At 42.4% G+C, this 25,641-nt stretch overlaps 1 protein-coding gene across 3 annotated transcripts in view; it reads right to left on the minus strand.

Annotated features, from left to right (window-relative positions):
• ATPAF1 (ATP synthase mitochondrial F1 complex assembly factor 1) overlaps positions 1-25,641 on the minus strand; it is a 683,947-nt gene that overhangs the window by 390,788 nt on the left and 267,518 nt on the right. For all 3 annotated transcript variants that reach the window (XM_044085819.1, XM_044085820.1, XM_044085818.1), the window contains one exon: positions 19,759-19,806. In XM_044085819.1, the coding sequence (XP_043941754.1) occupies positions 19,759-19,806 (48 nt within the window). The remainder of the gene's footprint in view (positions 1-19,758; positions 19,807-25,641) is intronic.

Raw genomic sequence — 25,641 nt, forward strand, 5'->3', positions numbered from 1 at the left:
AATCGTTACATTTGGTGTTTGAAGGAGAGGCAAAAAGATTGCAACAAGGTTGCCCCCATCGGGCAAATACTTGCTCTGCAACTCGAGGGTTGAGAGACCATTCGTAAGGAGTCAGGATAGTATGACTGAGCCTGTCCGCTAGAATGTTGGACCGTCCCGGAATGTGCTTTCCTATGAGAAAGCGGTTGGTGGAACTCGCCCATTCCCACACTCTCATGGCCTCGCGGCAAAGGGGGTAAGACCTGGTTCCCCCCTGTTTGTTGATGTACCAGACGACTGACATGTTGTCTGTCTGTACTGCAATCGTCCCTACCGGAAGAGAGTTGTGTAGTGCCTGCAACGTCAAAAGCACCGCCCTCATCTCTAGGACATTGATATGCAAAGAGGTCTCTACGTAGTTCCACGTGCCTTGGACTGTCCTGCCTGAAAAATGCCCCCCCCCCACCCCAGGCGAGAAGCGTCCATGGTCACTGTGTCGACTGGCGGTGGTAGTGAAAAGGGACGTCCCGTGTGGAGATTGGGAGACTGGAGCCACCACACGAGCGACCTTCTGCAAACCTTGCTTAAGGAAATGGGATGAGACAGGGGGTTGCAAGACAGGGACCATTGTACCTGGAGGGTCCACTGCAAGACCCTCATGTTCAACCGGGCCAATGTCAGCAGAGGGATTGCAGCCGCCATAGATCCTAAAACCATCAGGACCAATTCCGCCGAAGGAGTTTGCAGTTGAAGGATGGCCTGCACGTGCAACATCAGGTTCCGAAGCCAATCTGGAGTCAAGAACGCAAGCATCTGTCTGGAATCCAGTCTCGCCCCTATAAAATCCAACACCTGTATAGGGATCAGAGAGGATTTGGTCATGTTGATGGTTAATCCTAATAGTGGAGCCGAACTGAGGAAATAATCCCTGCATGAACAAAGTAAATGCCTTGTTGGGGCCGTAAGGAGCCAGTCGTCCAGGTATGGAAAGACCTGAATTCCCTGGAGTCTCAGGTGGGCCGCTATTATCGCTAGGACTTTTGTGAACACCCTGAGGGCTGAGGTGAGGCCGAAGGGGAGGGCCCTGAATTGAAAGTGACTGGCTCCCAGCCGGAAGCGGAGAAACCTCCTGGAACGCCTGTCCACTAGAATGTGATAGTATGCATCCTTGAGGTCTATGGAGCACATCCAGTCGTCCTCCCGCAATAAGGGGAGGACGGATTGCAACGTGACCATTCGGAACTTTTCTTTGGGTACCGCCAGGTTTAGGAGAGAGAGGTCGAGGATGGACCTCAAGTCCCCCATCTTTTTTGGCACCAGAAAGAACCTGGAGTAAAACCCTGATCCGATTTGATCTGGGGGGACAGACTGGATGGCTCTTTTTTGCAGAAGCTGCTGAATTTCTGCAGCAGCCACCTCCCTCTGACTGGGTGGTACGTCGGGGAGGCTTCTGATTCTGGGGGTTACGATAAAGGGATTTGGTAACCTCTGGATACAATACGAAGCACCCAGCGATCCATTGTTATGGACTCCCACATTGCTAGGTGCCTCGAAAAATGCCCCCCGACTGCCTCCAGAGTGGAGCAGCTGGGTAACCCCTCAGGGGTTCTGCGTGGGCCTCTCAGAGAACGGTTCTCTGGACCCAAAATTCCAGGGACCCCCTCTGCCTCTGGGGCGGCGTCCTCCCTGTCCTCCTCTGCCACGAGAGGACTGGTTGTCCTGAGCAGACTGGGATTGATGCGATTTTCGGAACCACATCTTCTTCTGACCCTTTTGGTTCTTGGAAAAAGACCTCTGGGGCTCAGAGAAGCGGACTCCGATGGCAGACAAAGTCTTCCCATCTTTCTCGCTTTGGACAAGAGTGTCGCGAATGGTTTTGCCGAACAGTGCGGAACCATCAAAAGGGGCATTCGCGAATGATGCCTTAAAGGGTTCCGAGAAGTCACAGTGACGGAGCCATGCCTGTCTCCTCATGACAAGCCCGACTCCGCCTGCTCTAGCGGCTCCCTCCATAGTATGAGACAACAGCCGCATAGAGGTGTTAGAAATAGAGCGGAGGGTGGCCATTCGGGAGGAGTACAGATCCTTGTCTCCCTCCGACATGGACCCTGGTGGGGAAGCAGCGTATTCCTTAATTAGATCCCGCTGCATCAGAATAATGTGTGCCATGTAGTTCAAGGCCCTCATAGAGAAGGTCACTGAACTGAAGGCCCACTTCCCAAGACGGTCCATCGCGCGAGACTCCTTGCTTGGAGGATGAACCGTGGGGCTCTCCTGAGCCAACTCTTTCTTGGTGGCTGCAGCCACCAACATGGCATCCACAGGGGGACCTCTGCTCCAGTGTGATCTCTCTGCAGGGGGGGCTCAAAATTTTGTCCGGGCACTTGGGGATTGGCTCTATGGTGTCCGGTTCCTTCCAAGCCCTAGTGGATATGAGATCCACCAAGGGGTCGGGTGGAGGGGACACCCAAGAGGTAGATGGTCCTGCCTCAAACGCCTCAAGGAATACAGACTCATCAGAGGAAGCATTGGGGGCAGACCACCCACCCCTGATTTTGAGCATTTCCATGATGTCTCCGAAGGAGACATCCTCGGGGGGTGACCTAGGGGAGCCTTCCCATTCATCTAAGTCCGTATCTTCGGTGAGACTCTCAGGGGAGTCTATGTGCCTCCTCTTGCACTTTGCCTTGTGAGGAACCTCCTCGAGGGGGCTGTCCGAGGAGTCCTCACGGACTGTATCTTGTTCCAATGGAACTCCTAGAGGCGCTGAGGCAGGCTGCCCCAAGGTCCGGATGAGGGGAGCCAGGACCAGATGAGAAGGAGTGCGGGAGGGAGCCGAAGCTAGGACCGGAGGCCTGGAAGCACTCGACAGTGCCCTCTCCACTGCAGTGAAAGCCGAGGGGGAGCCACTCTCTGACGGATCTGAGACCCGAGTCCCACTTGGATCTGAAGCGGGGATCGGACCCGGCGCCGAGAACGTTGGATCCGAGGGACCAGTGTGCTCTGACCGGGACGGAGCCGAAAGCACACCGAATCCCTCAGATCTGAAGCTCGGCCCACGGCTCCGAGAGGTCGGATCCGACAAACTCGAGGGAGCCGTCGGAGCCGACGTGCCTAGCACAGTCGGCTCCGACCCACCCCCGGATCCAACGTGGCTCGGCTCCAAGCGCTCTGACCCAGGAATGCGGGTCGGAGAAGGAGCAATAGGGGCGAAAAAAGGGGTCGAGCTCCTCCCCAGAGGGCGGGGGGGCAAGAGCACTCCCATCTGCATCTGGGCCTGGATGAATCTCCTCATCATCCGGTCCATGTCCGCATCTGACATGCTAAAGGTGGACCTCGAAGAGGCCACCGAGGCAGACCTGGAGTGCCGCCTCGATGACCTCGACGGTGAACGGGTCACCTCCTCCTCCGGTCCCGGGGAGAAACAAGGGGATCGGATCCGAGGAGGAGGAGACCGAGAAGACCTGGACGGAGAAGCCCTCTTGGCGGGCGGGGCCAATGAAGAGTCCTCGGCCCGCCGCTTAAGGTGCTTCTCCTCTGCTTCTTTCCTGGACTCCCTATCCTCGGAGCCAAGCGGGAGGTTGAGTCCCAGTCGGAGGAAGGGAGGCAGGAGTGACCGCCACCGGGGTAGCGGTCACGAGACCGAGGCCGAAGCAGAGTCTGGGGGTAAAAGGCCCGCCAGAACCACCTTCGACCTCCGATCCTTAAGTGCCCTGGGGTTGAACGCCGTGCAAATTGTGCAACCCGAAGAGAGGTGTTCCACCCCAAGGCACCTAATGCACCGAGTGTGGCCATCAGCCGGTGAAAGCTTGTGACCACACTCGGTGCATTTCGAAAAAATGGCTTTAGGGGCCTCCGACATAACTAAACTAAAGCACACTCACTAGGCCCCTACACTCAAGACACACACGCTACGACCAGCGGGGAGGGAGGAAAAATTTAAATTAAAATTTAAGTTGAGTAAGCTAAAAATAATAAGTTTTAGCATTAAGGGTAAACCTAACACGCACACACAATCACTCAATCAGAAAAGAAGAAAGAAAACTTTTTTCTCACAAAATCGCCAAGAGCTCTGGAATCTAGCTGTTGCTTGAAGAGCGGCAAACTAGATCTGAGGGTAGGCAGGGGATTATGGGTAAGGGGAGGAGCTAGGAACTCGGATCTATGCTGTGATAGAAGTTGCTGGCTCGGATCTGAGATCGGATCCGTATCCCAAAAGTTGCAGACAAATGAAGTCTCTACTTCAGATCTGAGGTTATAAATTAACTGCAAAGTGAAGGATTTAGTGTAAAAAGACTAACTCGGATAAAATCACAGCAGGATAGAGCAATGGATCCCAAAATTAAGGAGAAACCAGTGGAGCGGGAAACAACTTATCAGTTGCCATATGAAGACACTTTGGAGCCTTTCATAAGAAATCAGTACAAACGTTCAGCTGGAGTGTCCCAGTAAGAGAAAGAACAGGAAACTGTGGCAACTCTGATGCAGTCAATGTTGTGGTGTGATAGGCCAGTGAGCTTCCATATGAAAGAGCAATGGATGACAGGATGAAACTGAAGAGAATGTGGCACAGGAAGATGCTCTGGAACTTTCTATAGCATGCCTGCATGAAATGGAGAACAAAGATTATGCCCTCAGGTCAGAAAAAATTATCTTGGAGAAGAGATGCTTAATTTAATAAAAATGGACAGATACATTAACATCAATGAAAGAAACAGAGTACAGAAAGTCAATAAAACCCCACAAGTTAGAATTCTGATAAAACAAATGAACGCAGTAATAAGGACTGTCCACAGAAATTCAAAGACCAAATTACCACCGTAACAGCTACAAACAAATGCAATTTGAGAATCATGCTGCTCAATGCTAGAAGTCTAAATCTCAAAATGCACTCCCTCGAAATACTCCTTAAAATGGAGAAAATTGACATTTGTACTGTAACAGAGACCTGGTTCAAGGTAGCAGAAAGCACTCCTGCACTACCAGGCTACAACTCATTCCACACCTTTCGGCCCCAGAACTTGGACCAAAGCTCCAAAGGCGGTGGTGTCTCCATACTCATAAAGGATGCACACACCTCCACACTGGTAGCCCAACATAATGCATCTGACATACTTCGGGTTCAACTAACATTGGGTAAGACAGCGATTCAGGTCGTAGCCTGCTATAGGTCCCCAGCCATGTCCAAAGATTCACACTCCACACTCCTAAGCACCCTGGAGAATATTAGGGCCTAACCTAACACTCTCATACTGGGAGACTTCAACTACCCCTCCATTAACTGGGAAAATGACTCATGTACCAATACACTTGCCCAAAGCTTTCTGGAATTCATTAATTCCAATGCCCTTGACCAACTCGTTCTTAACCCCACTAGAGGTAGTAACATCCTTGACCTGGTCATTACTAACAAGGGTGACCGTTGCTCCACACCAATAGTAAACTCCTCCCTGGTTAAATCCGATCACAAGCTAATCACCTTGGAAATCCACCCCCCCCCAACAAAGATAACCACCATGAAAAACTTCTCCAAAGTTAACTTTGGGCTCCTAAAAACAGGTGGCTAACTTCACGGCACCCATGCAAATGGAGAATAGTTGCATGACTGCCATATCTTACACCAATGCACTGTACAAACACGTACACAAATGCATGGATCTCGTCATACCCAACAGAACTAAGACGCTCTCCTCAAAAAAAAGGAACCCAATCTGGTGGTCCCCTGCCATAAACAAACTCTACAACAGAAGGAGGAAACTGATGCGGAATAAGGTGAAGTCTCAAGACTGGAAAGACTCCCTTATCAGCCTCAGCAAAAGGTTGAGATTCCTCATCAAATCCTCTAAAGCTAGCTATGAAAACAGAATTGCAGCAGATAGTAAAGACAACCACAAGGCCTTCTATAGTTATGTGAAGAATCTCCATGGCAATACCCAGATTTGCTCTGAGCTACTACACAATGGTATATCCTATAGCGAGCCAACAGATATTGCTAACTTGACCACCCCAAAGGACCAATCATAATACCTGTGGATTGCCAGGCACCCAGTATTAGTGCTGCACAGGTTAAAACAGCACTGTCCAAGGCCAAGAATTCTATGGGACCTGACAGTATCCCTGGCTGTGTTCTACATGAACTACAGAGTGAACTGGCACCTCACCTGTTCAATCACAGCCTCACCTCAGGCTTTGTCCCCACTGAATGGCGCACTGCTACAGTCATCCGGCTCCACAAAGGAGGAGCAACTACAGACCCCGGGAACTATTGTCCCATTAGCCTGAAGAGTCGGATATGTAAAGCTATGGAACGCATCATCATAACAAACAAGGATATAGGGAATCTCCAAACTCTGGATCCAACACAGTTTGGTTTTGTGAAGGGTAGATCATGCCTGCTCAACTTGGTTGACTTCTTTGAGTCAGTCACCGGAGCTGTGGATGAAGGTAAGGTGGTTCATACAGCCTGCCTTGATCTGGCCAAGGCCTTTGATACCATTCCCCACTCAGGAATCATAGAAAAACTTACTAAGCTAGGCAGCAACTCCTATATCACTAGGTGGGTTGCAAACTGGCTCACAGATAGAACACACAGTGTGAAAGGAGCTGACTCCAAGTCAGACTGACGACCAGTCACGAGTGGAGTCCCACAGGGTTCGGTCCTGGCTCCTCTCCTGTTTGGTATCTACTTCTATGAAGTCCAGGCCAACACGAAGGGACTCTGGCTGAGAAAGTTCGCAGATGTTGCAAGTTGGGAGCTATTATTAACTCCCCAAGTGATGCTGACATCCTACAGAAAGGCCTCAATGAGACCAACGACTACTGTCAGAACCATGGCCTTAAGCTCAATGCCAAAAAATGTGCCTTCATCCCCTTTGGGAAAAACCTGGTTCCCTTGAATTACCACACTGATGGTAGTCCACTGAACACAGAAGGCATTATAAGAGATCTGGGAACACAGGTTGACAGCAACCTCTCTTTTGATCACCACATTGCCACTGTGATCAGAACGTCCTTCTATGTGGCACATCTCTTTACTAAGGGTTTTGCATCCAGGAAGAAAGAGGTCATTGTCTCCCTCTACTCTTTCCTCATTAGGCCAATCATTGAGTACAACGCCCCATTTGGCATGTACCTCACTAGACACCTGCAACAACTGGAGAGGCCGCTAAAGTATCTCACAAAGAGGATCCTAGGCCTTAAACACTTGGCCTATATGGACAGACTAAAAAAACTACTATTCTCTGTCTCATATCGCCTACTTGGAGGTGATCTCTGCTTGACTTACAAAGCCATGTCTGACCCAGCTCTGTTAGAAATGCTACATCTAAAGAAATCTCAATCCCTCCGCACCACACGCTCCGGAGACCTCAGCCTCACTACCACAATCAAAAGAACATACTGGAGAGACAGGTTCATAACCCAGAGACTGCCCATGCTCTCCATACATGTCAAGCAGAGCAACTCGCTGGCCCTCTTCAAGAGAAATCTTGATGAGTGGATGGGAAATAGAAAATTCACCCCAGGGATCACTCCAGTGGCTTTACTCAACAGAGGCACTAGGAACTAAGGTTGGGTGGCACGATGCCAGGGTAATCCTATGGGCTAGGCTTGTAAAGGCTCCAGGGCTATTAGCCTAGTACACATCGATGAACCTATGAACCTAAATACGATCTATTACTGTGCAACTAAATTAATAATACAGAAATTCTTACCAGAAAAACACAGGGTAGTTAGGAATAGGAAGGGGAGAAATCAAATGCCATAATGGAAGTACTGAAGAGAGAAAACTATAAAGCAATTAAGACAAGAAGTGTTGCTGTTAGAAAAAAATATACTCAGAAAGATGGACATGATAAAAGCAACATGCAGTATCAGAACAGATCAGGATATATCATGCACTATCACAAATGCTAAACTAAAAATATCAGCACAGGCAGAAAAACTTAGAAGATATGCACATAAATACAAAGGAAAACTACAAAATAAGTAATTTACTGATGACCCAAAAATTTTTACAGAGAATTGGGAAACAAGGCAAAAGGAACTGAAACACCACCAAAAAAGAACAGATACATTTTGGAGAAATATTTATGAAGACCATGTGGAACATAAAAATGCTAAATGGATAGAAGTAGTAAAAGAAAGAATAAGAAATTCAAATATACAGGACATGAAATGGGATGAAATAACAGCCAGAGAGACTGATGCAAAGTTAAGAAAAGGTCCTAAATGGAAAACCACAGACCCAGATGCAGTATTAACATCTTTACATGAAGATTTTGCCATGAGTAACAACTATGTGCACCCTGACCAGTCACCAGCCTGGTTAACAATAGGAAAAATAATACTCCTACTTAAGAGTAAACCTGCAAGCTATTCTAAAAAACTGTAGATCAGTAACTTACCTTCCGACGATTTATCAAATGGAATTGATGGAGACAGAGTTTATAGTCATTTAGAAGAAAACCCAATCATGGCAATATAACAAAAGGGTAATAAAAGAAAGTCATATGGAACAAAGGATCATTTATCGTTAAATCAAATCATAATGGTGAAATTTAAAAAGGGGAAGAATCTAAGTATGCCATGGACAGATTATAAAATAGCATCTGACTATCTCACATTCATGGATAAAAGAGTGCTTAAAAATGTAAAAGATATATCCTATACTGATTGATAATATTAAGGTGACCATAAAACAGTGGCAAACCACTCTGCAGTTAAGCCAAGATAAAGTTCAAATTATTATTCCATGGATAAAATTTCAAAGGGGGACATTTCAGGGCGACTCTCTGCCACTGCTGTTATTTTGTCTTGCCCTTAACCCATTAAGTTGTGTACTTAACATATTAGGTCATGGCTACAATTTGGCTCCCAGAAAAAAACAGTGTAAAGACTTCTCATCTTCTTTTTGTAGATGACTTAAAACTGTACATGTCATCAGATGAGGAACTGAAAGCACAACTGCAAGTGGTCAAAATTCTTCAGATGATATAAGAATGTCATTTAATCTTGACAAATGTGCAAAAGTAAAATTTAAAGCAGGAAAGCTGCAGAACCAAGAAAACACCAGTTTGAGACAAGAATGTGATATAAAAGAATTTGAGCAAGACTGAGGTACAAAAATTTGGGAACTGAAAAAAGCATCAACAATAAAACATGAATAAATGCAAATAAAATGTAATAACGAATATTTTACAAGACTTAAATTAATACTGAAAACAGTGTTGATATAGGTTCATACTAGGCTATCTGCCCTAGGGCATTTATAAGCCTAGCCAGAGTATGTTTGGCTTTCGCCACCCATTTTAAATTAATTTTGCTATGCCCTTTTTCGAGGTTAGTATACTGTTCCTCTGTCCAACCGTGACACAGAAGTGATACCCGGGGTAAACCTACGATCTCCCATCCACTCATCAAGATTCCTCTTAAAGAGAGTCAATGAGGGACTCTGCCTAACCTGGACTGGGATTTTATTCCAGAGTGAAAGGAGCCTCTGGGTTATGAATCTGGCCCTCCAGCATGTCCTATTTATTTCAGTGCTGAGGTTCAAGTCTCTCGAGCATGTAACTCGATGGGATTTGGATTTTTTGAGGTGCAGCATGTCCCTTAATTCCGGGTTGGACATGGCTTTATACGTCAGGCACAAGTCGCCTCTGAGCAGGCGGTATGCCACTGAGTAGAGCTGGAGTTTCTTTAACCGGGCAGCATATGGCATCTGTTTGAGCCCTTTGATCCTCTTGGTGAGGTACTTTTGGGGTCTTTCCAGTTGCTGCAGGTGTTTGGTAAGGTACATCCCAAAAGGGGCATTGTACTCGATTATGGGCCTGATGAGGGATGAGTAAAGAGGCACGATGACTTCCCCTAATCTAGATGTGAAACCCTTCATGATTAGGTGGGCTATATAAAATGTTTTTCTAACCACTTTGGCCACGTGGTTGTCAAATGAGAGATTGCTATCAACTTGGGTCCCCAGGTCCCTAATTACTTCTTCTGTACTTAATGGATTACCACCTATGTAGTAATTTGTGGGCACTTTGTTTTTACCAAAGGGGATGACTATACACTTTTACGCTTAGCTTGAGGCCATGGCTCTGGCACCAGTTGTCTGTTTCTATGAGGCCCTTTTGGAGGATGCTTGTGTCGGCCGGAGAGTCGATTATGGCGCCCAGTTTGCAGTCATCTGCGAACTTGGTCAGCCAGAGTCCTTCTGTCTTGGCCTGTACCTCCGAGAAATATATACCGAACAAGAGAGGTCCCAGGACTGAGCCTTGTGGGACGCCACTTGTAACTGGTTTGGAGTCTGACATGGCTCCAGCAATTCTAACCATGTGGGTTCTGTCCTTGAGCCAGTTTGCAACCCATCTAGTGACATAGGGGTTTATATTTAAGCTGGTGATCTTATCTATAATGCCCGAGTGGGGTATTGTATCAAGGCTTTGCAGGTCCAGGTAGGCTGTGTGGACCACCTTCCTTCGACAATGGCCTTGGTGACTGTTTCAAAGAAGTCGACCAGGTTTAAGAGGCAGGATCTGCCCTTAACAAAGCCGAACTGGGTAGGATCCAGTGTCTGTAGGTCCCCAATATCTTTATTTATGAGGTCCATGATGATCCTTTCCATAGCTTTGCAGACCAAGCTAGTCAGGCTTATGGGGCAACAGTTTCCAGGGTCCGTTGAGGCACCACCTTTGTGAAGAGGGACCACTGTTGCTGTACGCCACTCTTTGGGTACATATCCTGTAGTAAGGCTGAGATTGAACAGTAGTTTTATGTTTGGGTTTAGCTCTTCTTGGAGTTCATGTAGGACGCTGCCCGGGACACCGCCTGGTCCCATTGATGCTGTGTTTTTTGCTTTGGAGAGGGCGGCTCTTACCTGAGCATCTGAGATGTCAGGGGGGCAGCACTCTGCTGGGATAGATATTTGCCCTTTTGGTGGGGGGGGAGTTTGCGCTGAACCTATCAGCTAGGATGTTGGCAGTGTCTGTGGGTTTGGTGTATTTTTTGTCATTTTGGACTAATTCTGAGCATATCTGGGAATTCCCACCCAGGTTCCTAACATAACTAAAGAAAGCCTTGTGATTATCCTTAGTGTCCTGTGCAATTTTTCTCTCGAAGCTGGCCTTAGACGATTTTATGAGTGCCCTTAGTTTTTTGCTAATACTGATCAGATGCCTTCCCTTTTTGGGATTTTGCTCTATCGTGTAGTAGCTTCCTCCTTCTATTGTATAGTTTGTTTATGGCTGGGGTCCACCAGACAGAAAGTCTGCCTTCGGAGGATTGGGTCTTGGTTTTATTTGGGATTGCATGATCCATGCATTCCTGAAGGTATTCATAGAATGTGTTATTCTGCGGTCTGGGCCGTATTTTCCACAGGCCCGGGGACTTTGAATGATTCCACCTCGGTTTTGAGGAGTGTGAAATTTGCTTTAGAGAAGTTTTTCACTGTGGTTTTCTGGGCAGGGGGTGGGGTCGGGATGTGACTATCCAGTGAGATCAGTTTATGGTCTGATCTTACCAGTGAGGGATACACTTCTGGTCTGGAGCATAGAGTCCCCATGTTGGTGATGATCAGGTCCAGTATGTTTTCCCCTCTTGTGGGAGTGGTAACAAGTTGTTCCAGAGCATTTGAGTTTATGAATTCTAGGAACCTTTGGGCTAGGGTGTTGGAGCTAGAGTAATGCTCCCAGTCTATGTTTGGGTAGTTGAATTCGGCCAATATAATGGTGTTTGGAGAGACCTTCATATTTTCCAGTGTTCTCAGGAAGGCCGAGTGGGGTTCCTGGGTTTGGGAGGGTGGTCTGTAGCAGGCTATAAACTGGAAGGCAGTTTTACCCACTGTTAATTGCACATGGATAGTCTCTGATGCTTTGTGCTTTGCCACCAACCTGGAGGTGTGGGTATCTTTGATGAATTTCGATACTCCCCCTCCTTTTGTGGTTCGGTCAAGTTTTGGGGCAGAAAAGCATGGTATGAGGTATAACCTGGTAGTGCTGGGGTGCTCTCGGGAGCCCTGAACCAGGTTTCTTTTACTGCACAGATATCGATGTTCTCCATGCTAAGGAGAGTTTCAAGTGCGTGCATCTTGAGGTTTAGACTTCTGGCGTTGAGTAGCATTACTCTTAGTTTCTTATCCCTTGTGATACCTATGGAGGTGGGTTTGTCTTTTGAGCCTTGACTAAAAAAGGCACTATGGGGGTAGCAAGAGCCTTTGCCAATATCCGAAAGCCCAGGGGTGACAGGTGCAAGCCATCCCTAGCGAAGCATCGTGGCTTGTCGAGCATATCATCCCAGGCTGACAGGCACTGGATCCCCTTTGAATGACACCAGTACTTAAGCCAATTGTTGAAATTGATCATCTTGTCTTCATATTGTGGCATCATTCTTGGTGAGGGTAAGAAGCTACTCAAGGTCAAGGTCATACCGGCCTGGGTTACATGCTCAGAGAGCTCCTCTATGTCTCTTTTCATGTAGTCCAGGGAGGTACGTCTCAGGTCATTCACACCAGCATGGACAACGACTGAGTCATATTTGTACTTGCCTTGGAGTGACCTGAGTGCTTGTGTTATGTGGTGGATCCTAGCGCCCGACAGGCTGCTCACCGTGATCTTTTCCTTGTTCAGCCTGGTGAGCGGGATGTCAGTGTGCCTGACGATAGAGTCACCTATTACAAGTGTATCAGGTGTGTTGTTTAGCCTTAAGGGCTGTGACTGTTCGGCACACTGTCTTTGTGAGATATGTGTTGCACGTGTTTTGTTTTGGGGTAGCGGTTGCTTGGGTGTCTGCTTTGGAGGTCTCTGCTGCTTAGGCAGATCTTTATTTAGAGCCTCCGAGTATGTTTTTGTGTGATTATGTGTTTGGTTTGCTGTCGTGGTAGGTCTATGTCAGACTGGAATTGTAGTGAGTGTGGTTTCCTTCTCCTCCTGACTGGTTATGCCAGTACTGAGTTGAGAGAGCTTAGCCTCCAGTTTGGCTATATGGTTGCATCTCTCACATGTGTTGGAATTTGTTGGGAGGAGGAGAGGCAGTTGTAACATTGCCTCAAGATTCCCAGGTTCACCAGGTGGACCGGAGAGGAGATTGACAACTGACCTTTGGACATGCTAGAATAGTATTGGGAATTCCTTTCTAATTGAAAACAAGGGCCAATGGGGAGTGAGGGTGTAGTGCTTTTAATTTTTAGTGCTGACTTATATAATTGCTTTAGTGAGCAAGTGCCAGGTAACTTAAGTGCAATGTGTTACAGGTAACTTAAATGCAAAAACAACAAGTAACTTTCTTTCAAGTGAAACAAGGAAATAAGTACAGTAAGCAATGCAGATATCACTAGGGATCCACAGAAGCCATGAGAAGCCGCGTTTTAGGTGGAATTAGCGTTCCAGGGAAATAACAAGCATACAAACAAAGCTAGATTCAGCAGGCCTGGATCTAGTCTATGCTACAGCAAACAAGGTGTACCAATTTCAGTAAGAAACAGTTCAAATATGCAGGCACCATAAACCTTTAACCAGAAATTCCCAGCTCAGAAGGGCAGAGTCCAGCCTCTCCTCCCACAAGATTGCAGACCACGAACCTTCTTAATGTAAAATAACTGGCCTGAAGCCCAAGTGCATAAACCAGAACTAATACACTTTAGGAATAACAGACACTGAGCTCTCAATCAGCAGTTCCCAACTTAGAAGGATGAAAGCTACCTGTCCTGCCACCACAGTGCAGGCCACAAACCTTCCTAATGTAAAACAACTGGTCTGAAGCCCAAGTGTTGAAACTAAAAGGCTTAGAATGAGTTACACCAAGCAGTAATAAATACAATTGAGTACTTTTAAGATGACGCAAAAGCAAAATAAAGTAGGAAGAAACACAAGTACAGTAAAAGCAGATGATTTTTTTTTTCCTGGAACAAAGCCCAAGCTATAAACCAATTTGCTCTTCCTGTACTAACTTACAGTTTTGAAGTGAATGACTGGCGCTAAAAGGACAGGAAAACAAGAAGGAAGCTTCATGCTCATCAAATGATTTCTAAAAATCAGTGCATACCAAGAGTATGGGCCGCCTCAAAATTGATTACATGTATAGATTGTCATTCGTGGGACTGCATACATATTTGCTGATCTCACAAGACCCAAACACAGTGAAAGTTTTGAAACATGAGGACAGTAAGCAAGATGACTTTCCTGCTTAGTTTAGCAGAATCATACTGGCGCCAATGAATGAAAATCAGACAAGTAGATAAAATCAGGCAGCAACTGAATGTGCCAAAAAAAAAAACATAAGGTGAAGGACCAGATGAGAGGGCAAGAAATGTGGAAAATGCATACATATAGTTGCGAGTATAGAAAATTCTTGGAACAACCTCATGTTGATCAGGATCAAATGCAGGAATGGTTAAGGAGAGATGAATTTTAACCAAAAGTTGAAAGCTTAATATTGGCAGCCCAAGACAGTGGACTATATACACGCTGGTTTACAAAGTCCATTGAACATGTGGGAGAAACACATAAATGTAAGTTTTGTAAAACAGAATTGGAAACAATCGCGTCTTGTTGCTGGTTGTGATATACTAATGGCAGATGACTGTACACTGAAAGGCATAATACGTGGCAAGACTGTTGCACTGGGTTTTGCACAAACATTATAATACTGAAGTAGCTGAAAAACAATGGAAACATGAACCACAAAGCATTATTTAAAATGATGCAGCTTATATCACATGGGATTATCCACTACCAACAGTTCAAAAAATAGACAAGTGAAAACCAAATATAGCATTCCATGAAAAGAAGACAAAGGTAGCAATGAGCACTGAAATTGCGTATAGAGAGACACAAATTCATAACATACCAGGATTTGCAAGCAGAAACGAGGGCACTGTGGAAGAAAGATACCCCAACAGTTCCAGCAGTAGTAGGAGCAATGGGTCTCATAAAAAAAAATTATAATCATACTTGGATATGGTACCAATACATGTAACTCCATACAAATTGCAGGAGTCATGCACATTGCGGGTGCTGCAAAGAGCACTTCTGGCTAACATCAGAGACCGAAACAATACTAATTTTGTGAACTTTAATCATACTTTGACTTAGGAAAGTGGTCCATTCCTATCATGGTATTAGAAACCCAAAAGACTTGGGGAAATTAAAAAACAGCCTATGATACAATGGGCAGATTCTCAAAGCTGTGTACATGACATTAACAGCTAAATGCAACTAAGAACAGGACTATGCATTGGTAGAATATTGATACGATCAAGTAAAGTCTGAGGCAATGATTCATATCAAATAAGGCTTCATGAGAAGATGATACAATACAAACAAGACAATGGTAATGGTGTTAAGCAAAAACTATAAACAATAATGTGCAATATTATACAATGACAAAGCACCGCCACCCAGGTGGAACCATAGGTTTACAGGTATATACTAGGCTAACAACCACCAGGGCCTTTATAAGCTTAGCCATGCAATCCAACCCAATTGTGTCCCTATGTACCACAGGTGCTTATTAGGAGGGGGTATGTTAGGAAGGTTCTAGAGGTTATGTGGGGGGCTACATTAGTTTGGGCACTACTGTCTGCCTCTGTCTATCAGAGACATGGCGGACAGACCCAGGGTGATTTTCTAACTTCCCATTCATTGGTCAAGGCCACGCTTAAATAGGGTTATGGATGGACAAGGATGGGGAGCCTGTTCCAGAGCATGAGAATCCTCAGAGACATACCTGTCTTGCCAACATGTCTTACCTATGTCACAAGAAAAATTTAAATCTTTGGATCTAGCTGTTCTGATGCTGTCCGTTTTAAGAATGTGCAAAAGATCCATCAGAGATGGATCCGAGGATACCATGTATGCTATGCATAGAGTGCCTCTCAGTAACCTGTAGTAGACAGCGTATAGACATAGGGTCTTAAGGTAATTTCTATAGGACACTGCACTTATACACTGGATTCTCCTGGTAAGGAACCTTTGTGGGAGCTCCAACTATTGCACATGTCTAGTTAGGTACATGCCAAAGGGGGCATTATACTCAATGATGTGTCTGATAAGGGCCAAATAAAGTGGCACTAAGACTCCCTTGGAACTGGATGCCATGCCCTTACTTATACGGTGGGTGACATAAAATGATTTTCTTACTACACTGGTCACATGCTAGTTAAAGGCTAGATTACTGTCTATATATTTTAAGAGATCCCTAAATACTGGGTCAAATCTTAGGGGTTTTGTAAAAATGGAGTAATTATCCTGGGTAGCAGTTTTCCCAAAATGCACAATAATGCATTTCTTGGTACCGAGTTTTAATACATAACTTTGGCACCAGTAATTTGTCTGTGTTAGACCTTCTTGTAAGATGTTTGTGTCATGGGGAGAATCTGTGACAGTTTCCAATTTGCAGGCATCTGTGAACTTGGTCAGCCAAAGTCCCTTGACATTAGCCTTTACCTCCGAGAAGTAGATGTCAAACAGAAGCAGTCCCAGCATGAAGCTCTGAGGTACCCTGCTGGTGACTGGTCTCTTAGTGGAGATGGTATCACAAAGTCCTGACTTCCTGAGTCCTGTATGTGAGCCAGCTGGCAATCCAAAGAATTACGCAGGGGTGTATGGCCAATTTGGCAAGTTTCTCAACCATACCAGAGTGGGGTATGGTATCAAATACCTCAGTGAGGTCCATGTAGGTTGTATGCATCTTGGTGACCAGGTTAAAGTGCAACAGGTTAAATAGGTATGACCTTCCCTTGACAACGCCAAACTTGGTTAGGTCCAGTGTCTGAATGTTGCCCATGTCTTTGTTGATCCTTTCCATCATAATTCATTGCATGACCTTGTATATTACACTTGTTAGACTAATAGGTCTATAGTTTCTAGGGTCAGTTGATGATCCACCCTTGTGAAGTGGGATACCGTTGCAGTTCTCCGTTCTCGTAGTGCAAAGCCTGTTTTGAGGCTACAGTTGAAAAGTGACTCAACTGGTCCTGATAGGTCATGTTTCAAACTATTTAGGAGGTACTGTCAGAGTCCATCAAGGCTGTGTTTTTAGCCTTAGCAAGCACTAGTTGGGGGAGTTATGTTAGTAGGTATTTCATGGGGGGAGGTAGGGAGGGGAGTGGATGGGTGAGGTATAAGTTGAATTTATCAGTCAGCAAAATTCACTATGTTGTTCTGCTCAGTGAAGGTTGCATCACTGACTACCAGTTCAGGACACTGATGTGTGCTGCCTTTGACGTTTTGGACATATCTATAGTAGGTCTTGAGGTTGAGTTTAGCTTCTGACGCTATTGTGACCTTGTAATTGACCTTGTTGGACATAATTAGTCCTCTCAGTTTCCTGTTTAGTTTTCTACCAGTGTGGTTTGTTTTTAGAGTTGAAGCAGTGGAGTAGTAGAGGTTGACATTTAACAGTGGAGAAAATATGTTGTTAGGGATATAAGAATACTACACATTACATTAATGCATACTTCCTCTTTTCCAGTCTCCGCCTCTAACTTGGCACCTTATCACAGAAAAAACATTTCAGTAACATTGTTGCAGTTTAAGACAAATTTGGTCTGAATGTGGTAGTAGGGATTTTGTTGTATTATTGCAAAAGGAAACAGTCTGGGGTCTTTTTCAGTCTTTTTTTTTTTCCTGCTCATTTTGCTTTTGAATTGGTGCCGGCATTGATCAACCGTGATTCAATACTTATGCATTTCAGTAGAGATCCATAATCTCCATATATTATGAAAGACTGAACGGTTTCAGGATCAACACAAAAAAAATCATCCATTTATTACAGTGACAACAAAACAAAGCACCACACAGTACAACAAATGAAGAAAATTTCCTTATTGGATATACCGCATTTTCAGCTGAAATTTATGTGAGGAGTGAGAAGTGTTATGGGAAGGGCTTTTTTAATGTAAGTTACACGTCAGGGTTACTATGCTTTACTAAGTTTGGTAAGGGGACTTCGCAACTCTCGTCTCAACATATTCAACCTTATCAAATCAATACAAGGCTTAAAAACTTCTGTAAATTCATCAGTCACCTCTCTCTCTACTATCAAGATATTTCATCGCAAAATGCATGCTTAACCCCCTCCTTGAATACTTCTTACCCCAATACCCTTTGGGAATTTTCACAATACTGCCCTCATCTGGAAAACGAGTAATACATTAGTCAGTTCATTAAAATGACCGGTCAGAGGACTTATGAATGTTACTGAGAAAGCCACCTTCCTATATGCCTTCACCCTCTACAAGCCGTTCTACTCAACTTTTTGACCCCTAACAACTCCTCCTTCCTCCACAAAAAATTATTCAAGCTTCACAACACAACATTGCAAAGGCCTCCTTTCACAGCTAGGTGCAATGAAAGACCATTGGCAAAGAAAAGTCTCACAATGTTCCTTAATAACTTATCCCTTTCTCCCTGTTTTGATGCCCATCCCCAATAAACCATATTTTTCTCGACTTCTTTTCTCACTGCTCCAATATTTCATAAATAATACACTTCACATCCCTCTCCACTTCTTTGTCTACCACCACATTTGTGTTTTACCACTCATCTGCTGGACTTTCCATCATACCCTGTTCTCTGCTTCGCCTTCTCCCTTTTTCAGTATGTTGAGTGGTACATTGCTTTAAGCCCAAAACATTTTCTTTAATTAATCATAATTGAAGTAAATACTAATGAAAAACATCATCCACTATTAATTTTTAATCCCATGAAACTACTGATGTAACTATATTAAACTAACCTGGTTTAGTTTTTCAATGTGTGAAAACATGCAAAGAACTACTCAGGTGTTCCCAACTGATTATTCATGTCCTCTTATCACTGCCCTATTTTCTCCAATTGTAAATAACAATTTGAAATTGCGGAGACTGAATGGCTGAAAGAACCGGCTTATATACACTCTCTTTTCTCCAAGGTATGGAGATCTCAAAGTTGGTATATATAAGCATCAAACCCCCCCCCCAGCAAAAAGAGGTTTTAAGGAGAAGAGTAAATTTGTTCTATTCCTTTACTTTTGGATTTTCTTTTGTCTTGTCGGCACTCTGCATTTCAAGTTCTGCCATTTCAATAGGGAGCCCCTGTAAACTAATATAACTTTATGAACATTTCTGATTGACCATAACTGTGCATCAAGTCTTTTTCAAATACATCTAGACAGACAAACACATGCCTCTGCCTTTGGCCTAGGATATGGCCGAAAAGGATTTTGTGACTAGACAATCTATCTGGTTAACAAAACATTAAATAAATCCATAAGGAAGAGTTTCAAGCACATTTGTTAGCCTCTGATAAGTGGCTTTACTGAGATATTACCAATGGTGTTAGGTTAGGGCTGGGTGTCAGGCACAGTATGTCAGTAGGAATGATCTTCTTGAAAATGGCACTTCATACGAGATAAAGTTAATGGAGAAGAAGAAAAAACACAGCTAGGACAACATGCCATTTGAATAACTCAGACCATATGAGCTTAATTTTTGTCAAAAACAGCAAAAAGGAAAGAAGTTGGCAAATTCCCCCTGTATATGATGATGCAAGTCTAGCAATTAAAATCTTTGCTCATGACAGTCTCAGAAATAAGGCTGCCATCATTTCAGGTAGAACCAAGCACCAGATAATTCTTCATTAGATCTCAATTCTTTGGGTCATGTTAAGACTTCATAATTTGGATTCTTGTTATGCAACAGCAGCTCAAGATTTTTGAATACTGGGTTCACTCCACTAAATGTGATCTGCATGTGTCTGCAAATCCTCAATGGCCACCCAAATGCAATAAAGATAAATATATACTTACAGTGGGGCAGGACTGTGCTCTTTTCTGCATTAATTCAAACTTCATTGCCTTGGTGGACAAAAACAAAATAGTTTTTAATTTTAGTTTTATTAAGCTAGATTATAAAATGAACTGTTTACAGAATAAAAAATACAAATTTGAACTTCTCAAACTTCGTGTTCATTGTCAAGGTTAAAAAAGAATGAAAGCAAGGTGCAAAATGTTAATAACTAAAGTAATGATTTTAGCAGCCATCAGTTTAGTGTCACTTTTAATAGTTCAACAAGCATGATAATTATACAGTTATAAAAAAAAGTGCAAGACTAAAAGTTTCTCAGTCTCAAATCCCATAAGTGAAGTTACAGATATACACTGACTCAAAGAGAAAAAGGGCAGTTGTCCTTATGTCGAGTTCCCTGTACCTCTTTTATAGGAGCAAATACTTACACTGTTTGCCAAGGCATGTATTTAGTGCAATACAGCTGTACAAGGTATTCATAATAAAAGTAGAGGATTAATTCATCCTTGTCTTCATGGCCTGTGTATGACTGGGTTATTTCGACAGCCAGAAAAGACAGCACTTTCTCTGATTCTTCCAAAAACCACTGCCCTCCTCTCTTTTACTGAAAACATTAATCTTAACCGGAATAATAAAAAAATATCTTCCGCTCTCTTCCTGGACCTATCGAAAGCCTTCGATATGGTAAACCATCAGTTACTTCTATATACTTTAAAAACCCTGTATCTAGATACTCCAGCCCTTGACTGGTTTCAAACTTACCTCACTGGGAGACAACAAGCAGTAATGTGGCAAAACAAGCTCTCCTGCCTACTACCAAATACCATAGGAGTTCCTCAAGGTTCCATATTAGGACCTCTCCTCTTTTCAGTCTTCATAAACGACATCCAAACAGTCATCCCTGAAGCCACCTGCATTCAATATGCAGATGACTCGACTATAATATGTTCCAATGCCTCTCTTGCAAATCTACTAACTACCACCCAACATAGCTTCACCAAAGTCGAAAACTGGCTTGCCAACCATCTCCTGATCTTAAATCCAAACAAAACCAAGTTACTTCTCTTCTACCCAACCAATAGATCTCAGATTGAAAACTTCACTATAAAATCCAATAATGGGACCATCATCTCCCCAGACACCTACACAAAGCTATTAGGAGTAAACATTGACAATAAACTCAGATTTGATATACATATCAACCAAGCCATTAAGTCAGTCAACAAGAAACTTGGGACCCTATATAGAATTAAAGCCTTCCTTACCCCGAATGCCAGGGCAGCCACAGCCCGTTCACACCTTCTCTCTACCCTACTATATGCCTCTCCTGTCCTCACTCACCTTAACAAATCTGATCTGGCCAAGCTGTCATCCTGCTATAATCACATTGCCAGGTTCGTTACAGGCCTACCCTACAGAACACACCACTGTACTAACCTGAAAAAGCTTGGATGGATAGAATTCCCACACCTTCTTCACCAGTCCCAACTCATAGAGGCCTTCAAAATCCTTAAACAACCTGAGAATACCCCAGCAGTAAAAAACTTAATGACTCCCTACTCCAATCTAAGCTGCCTTCGCCCAGCAAACAGACTCCTTGTCCAAACAACTAAATCTCTCAACCTAGGTGGTGACGCGCTATTTGCCAACACCACTGGTAAAATATGGAACTCTCTCCCAAATAACATCACGCTTACAACTTCTCTAAGTCAATTCAAAATAGTCTAAAACTCCACTTCAAGTCACACTGGCTATGTCCTTGCTCAAACCCAGACTAGCTCTGTGCCATTAACTAAAACATAAACAACTAGCTAAGATGATAAGTACTTTGTATACTGTGATAAAGAAATATGTATCCTGTCTAACTCTATGTCATTATACTGCCTACTGTCCTTGCTAATATGTTATTAATGTTACATTTGTAGTAATCTCAGAAATAGTAATGGCAGTCTTGTACTTGTATGTAAATAGCCTATGTTTTTGTTGAGTTCTTTCAGCTCATTTACTGTACCTAATTATCAATGTAACTCTGTTGGAGCTTTTCTCCCCGGGCCTCCGCTGAAAAAGGACATGTATCCAGTCGGACCATCCCGGTTAACAAATGTAAAATAAAATAAAATAAATAAATAAATAAAATAAAAACAGTGAACTTCACTGAGATGCTGGGTGAGAACTAATAATCATAGCAACATAACTCAGTTCACCTACCACATAAAAAAAAAAAAACAATCTCCAAGGAAATAAAGCGACAAAATAAGATTAATTTCAGGACTACAAGCCATTGTCAGCAAACAACCTTATTGTCCAAGTAATAACCATTCCAGACAGATTAAAAGTGATAAAATCATAAGGTGCATTTCACAGGAAATAAAATTCATACAATCATAGCGGTGACAGCAGGCTCCACCAGCACACCCAGGTGCAACCACTTTGGTGCCACAACTTTAGCCTTCATAACATACGGAAACAGACATTTTATTAGCAGCTAGCTAATTAGGACTGTCGATGACTTCAGTAATCCAGCAAATATGAACAAAAGTCAATGACCATAAAGGAGGAGGACACATGGATCTGAAACTGACTTTGTATTATTGGAAAGTTTCGAGGTAGCAGATGGTGATACAGTCGTGACAAGTTTTTTCAGATCATTTAGCAAGATGGATGGAGGTAATGGCATAAAAGGGAGTACATTAAAATAGGAAAAGCATTAAAAAGAATAAATGAGAAATTATAAGATGAAATTCAGAGGAGGAAGTATTGCAGTTATAGGAGATCATATTACAATGCAGGACTTCTATAAAACTGGTCTGAATGGTCGACTGAATTTAAAAAGCAATATAAAAAGTGCTTTTTTCCCCCGATGGCAGGATAATGTAAGAAAGGAAGAGAAAGTGAAATATGGGAAATGCATAGAAATGCATGAGAGAATTTAGAGAATAATACAAAAAGAGCATTATGATATGGAAAAAGAAATATATAAAACAAATTAAAAAAATTGAGACATTAATGTTTAAAGGCAGAGATATTATTTACAAGGGAGAAGGGAGGACGTATCTGCATATATGGGTAAAATAATAATGGAAGACCTTAGTATTATGAGGGAAATTAGAAATATAAACAGAGAGGTAAAAAGAACACGAGTAAATTATGAGTACTGCAGTACAGGATGTGGAAAATGTGAATAAGAATAAAAAAAAAAAAGAAGGAAAATAAAAGAGAATGGAAAGTAAAAAAACAAAAATCCATAATGAGTTAAGAAGAATTTGAAAAAGAAATTACTAGTAGTGAATTGGATGAAGTACTTAGGAAAGTAAATGTTGATTCAATTATCAGGCCCACTTGGTATAGGGCATGGAATGTACAAGAAATTAATGGATTGACAAAAAGAGTACTTTGTAAATGTGCTGAATTAATGACTGGGTTTGGCATAATGGTTAAGGTCTTCATCTTATAGATACAAGGTACAGCATCTGATTCTGACTACAAGCTACTGTCTAGGCTTAATATGGTCCTTTAGGACAGCTAGCCTAGTATTCACCTAACACATATGACATGTTGAAGCGAGGGTTAGTTTATGAAGAGTTATGTAGTGGGATATTAAAATTTATATGAAAGAAAGATGAGAAGAATGAAATAAAAATTTGAGACCCATCACACTATATAACACAGACTGTATAATACAGAGGAGAATGGAAGGGAGGATGAGGGATATTAGGAAGAAAGGATATATGGCATAAAAGGGAAGTGATGCTAAGAATCATTCTTGTTTATGAGAGGAATTGTCAATGATAACATAAGTAAAAGGGATGGTGTGAAACATAGTAGGTGATATTAGCATGGCATCTGATACTGCAGGACTTGATGCTTTGTGGGATCTTATGGAAAACTATGGAATAGGTAACACAATTTGGAGAGTATGTATGTCCAGATATTTAAATAATAGAGTGTTAGTGAATGGGTGGCTGAGTAAAGAAAAATGTGTGATAAGATAAGGGTTTCCCATGAGTGGAATATTGTTTTTACTGGTAATGAACGCGGTAGTGAGTGAAGTAGCTCATAAAATGAAATACGCTAGATATGAGATGCAAAAGAAGCTGGTGATTCCAGTAGTTTTGATGTAGGAAGATGATATTTGATGGAACAAAATATGGATGAAGGAAGTGTGTTTTTTTAATAGATGTTTAAAGGAAATGGGAATGACCTTGAATAATGATAAAAGCAAGGGTTGGGCTGATGTGGTGAAAACTGTGTATGTGTGTTTTTCAATGAATGAAGTGCCTTTTGCTAGTAGTAAAATCTGGGGAAAATTATGTAGTCATGATACAATGGGAGAGTTTGAAAAAAGAAATGAAAGATACGGGTCTTCTGTGGAGGACATACAGATTGGCATTCAAGTAAAAGGTTTATTTCGTGATTTCTGTACTAATAGGAAAATAGCACATAGGTGAAATGTTCATATCATCCCAAATAAATATGATAAGGAAATTGTGCAGTTGGTGTTTTCTTTTATATGGGGTTCAAGATTAAACCTAGCAAAACAGATGCAATGTATAGGAGTGAAGATGAAAGAGGAATGTGGTACTACATACAGTTATTAATTCTACTTATTTAAACTTATAATAGATAAAGGATAAGAATAAGAAATTGATAGTGAGAAAAAGACAAAAAAAAATAGGTAAATAAAGAAATTAAAAATTATCAAGAAAAAAATACTAACATGGGAAATAAAAAATGAAGATACAGAGGTAGAAGGACATGGTATACATAATATTGTTTCATCACATTATTATGTAAATTCATGGGAAAAATCTGCCAGAAGTGATTAAAGCCATTAAAGTGGTATACCAAGATAGTAGAGAGTCATGATTTCCTATGGAGACTGGTAATAAATAAGTTACAAGTAAAGGGGAATATGCCATATTTTAAAAAAAAAGTTGAAAGTGTGTGTTTACTTAGTGTAAAAGAGTTGAAACTATGAAAAAATTTCTGTGAAGAAAAAAATTTTGAGAATATTAATGACAAAAATATGTATATCATTATATATGGATACTTTATGAACAAGAAGAAAGAATGTATGAGAAGGGTAGATTACTTTTTACAATGCGGGTTATTTGTAATAAAAGGCTGCAAGACATTTTGTTTAATGGGAAATGGATTTTGGCAGATATATTACAAAAAAAATTAGATTATGGATGTGGAAAAAAAAAAAAGAGTTGGGACAGTTATGGAAGAATAACAATGATGAGGTTATACAAAAACTGATCCATATTAAAAAAAATTGAAATCTGTACTGCAGAGTCAGCAACTGATCTACCTGGAATGGGAATAGAACTCCAGATTTCTGCACCAAAGGTGAGTGTGCTACCTGTTGCACCACTGAACTGCTATAACAGAACTATAACAAAATCCAGTGTAATCAAGAACCCCAATAAGGCACGTGTTGCAACTTATCTTCTGTTTTTAAAATTACACAAATTCACCATTTCCGAGTCCATATCTTTCTGTCAATAACTTTAATATCATGCATATCCTGACATAAGCTTAGAAAAACATTTTAAACTCATGTTTTTCTATTTCAGACATTCTAAATTGTAATATTTATAATTGTACCTTTACATTTTGGTAAACACTGCCCTTCCAGGGGGGATAGGGTACTTTTCCTTTCACTTTCATTAACAAATTTAAATTCTTCTACTAGTGCAAATGTCTCAAAAGTTATTTTGCAAAGAGGTTCAGTTCCTGTTTGAATTAATGCTCTAATATCAGACAATCTAATATTAGAGAAAGTGAATTCTAAAGGCACAACTGTTATGACTCTGGTATAGTCCATGTTGGTGTGAACAACTTGAGATGTACCTCTCTGGACTATATGAACAGAGACATGT

This window comes from Protopterus annectens, chromosome 10.part0 (genome assembly GCF_019279795.1).
Source record: "Protopterus annectens isolate FY-2018-M chromosome 10.part0, PAN1.0, whole genome shotgun sequence".
Taxonomy (NCBI): domain Eukaryota; kingdom Metazoa; phylum Chordata; order Ceratodontiformes; family Protopteridae; genus Protopterus; species Protopterus annectens.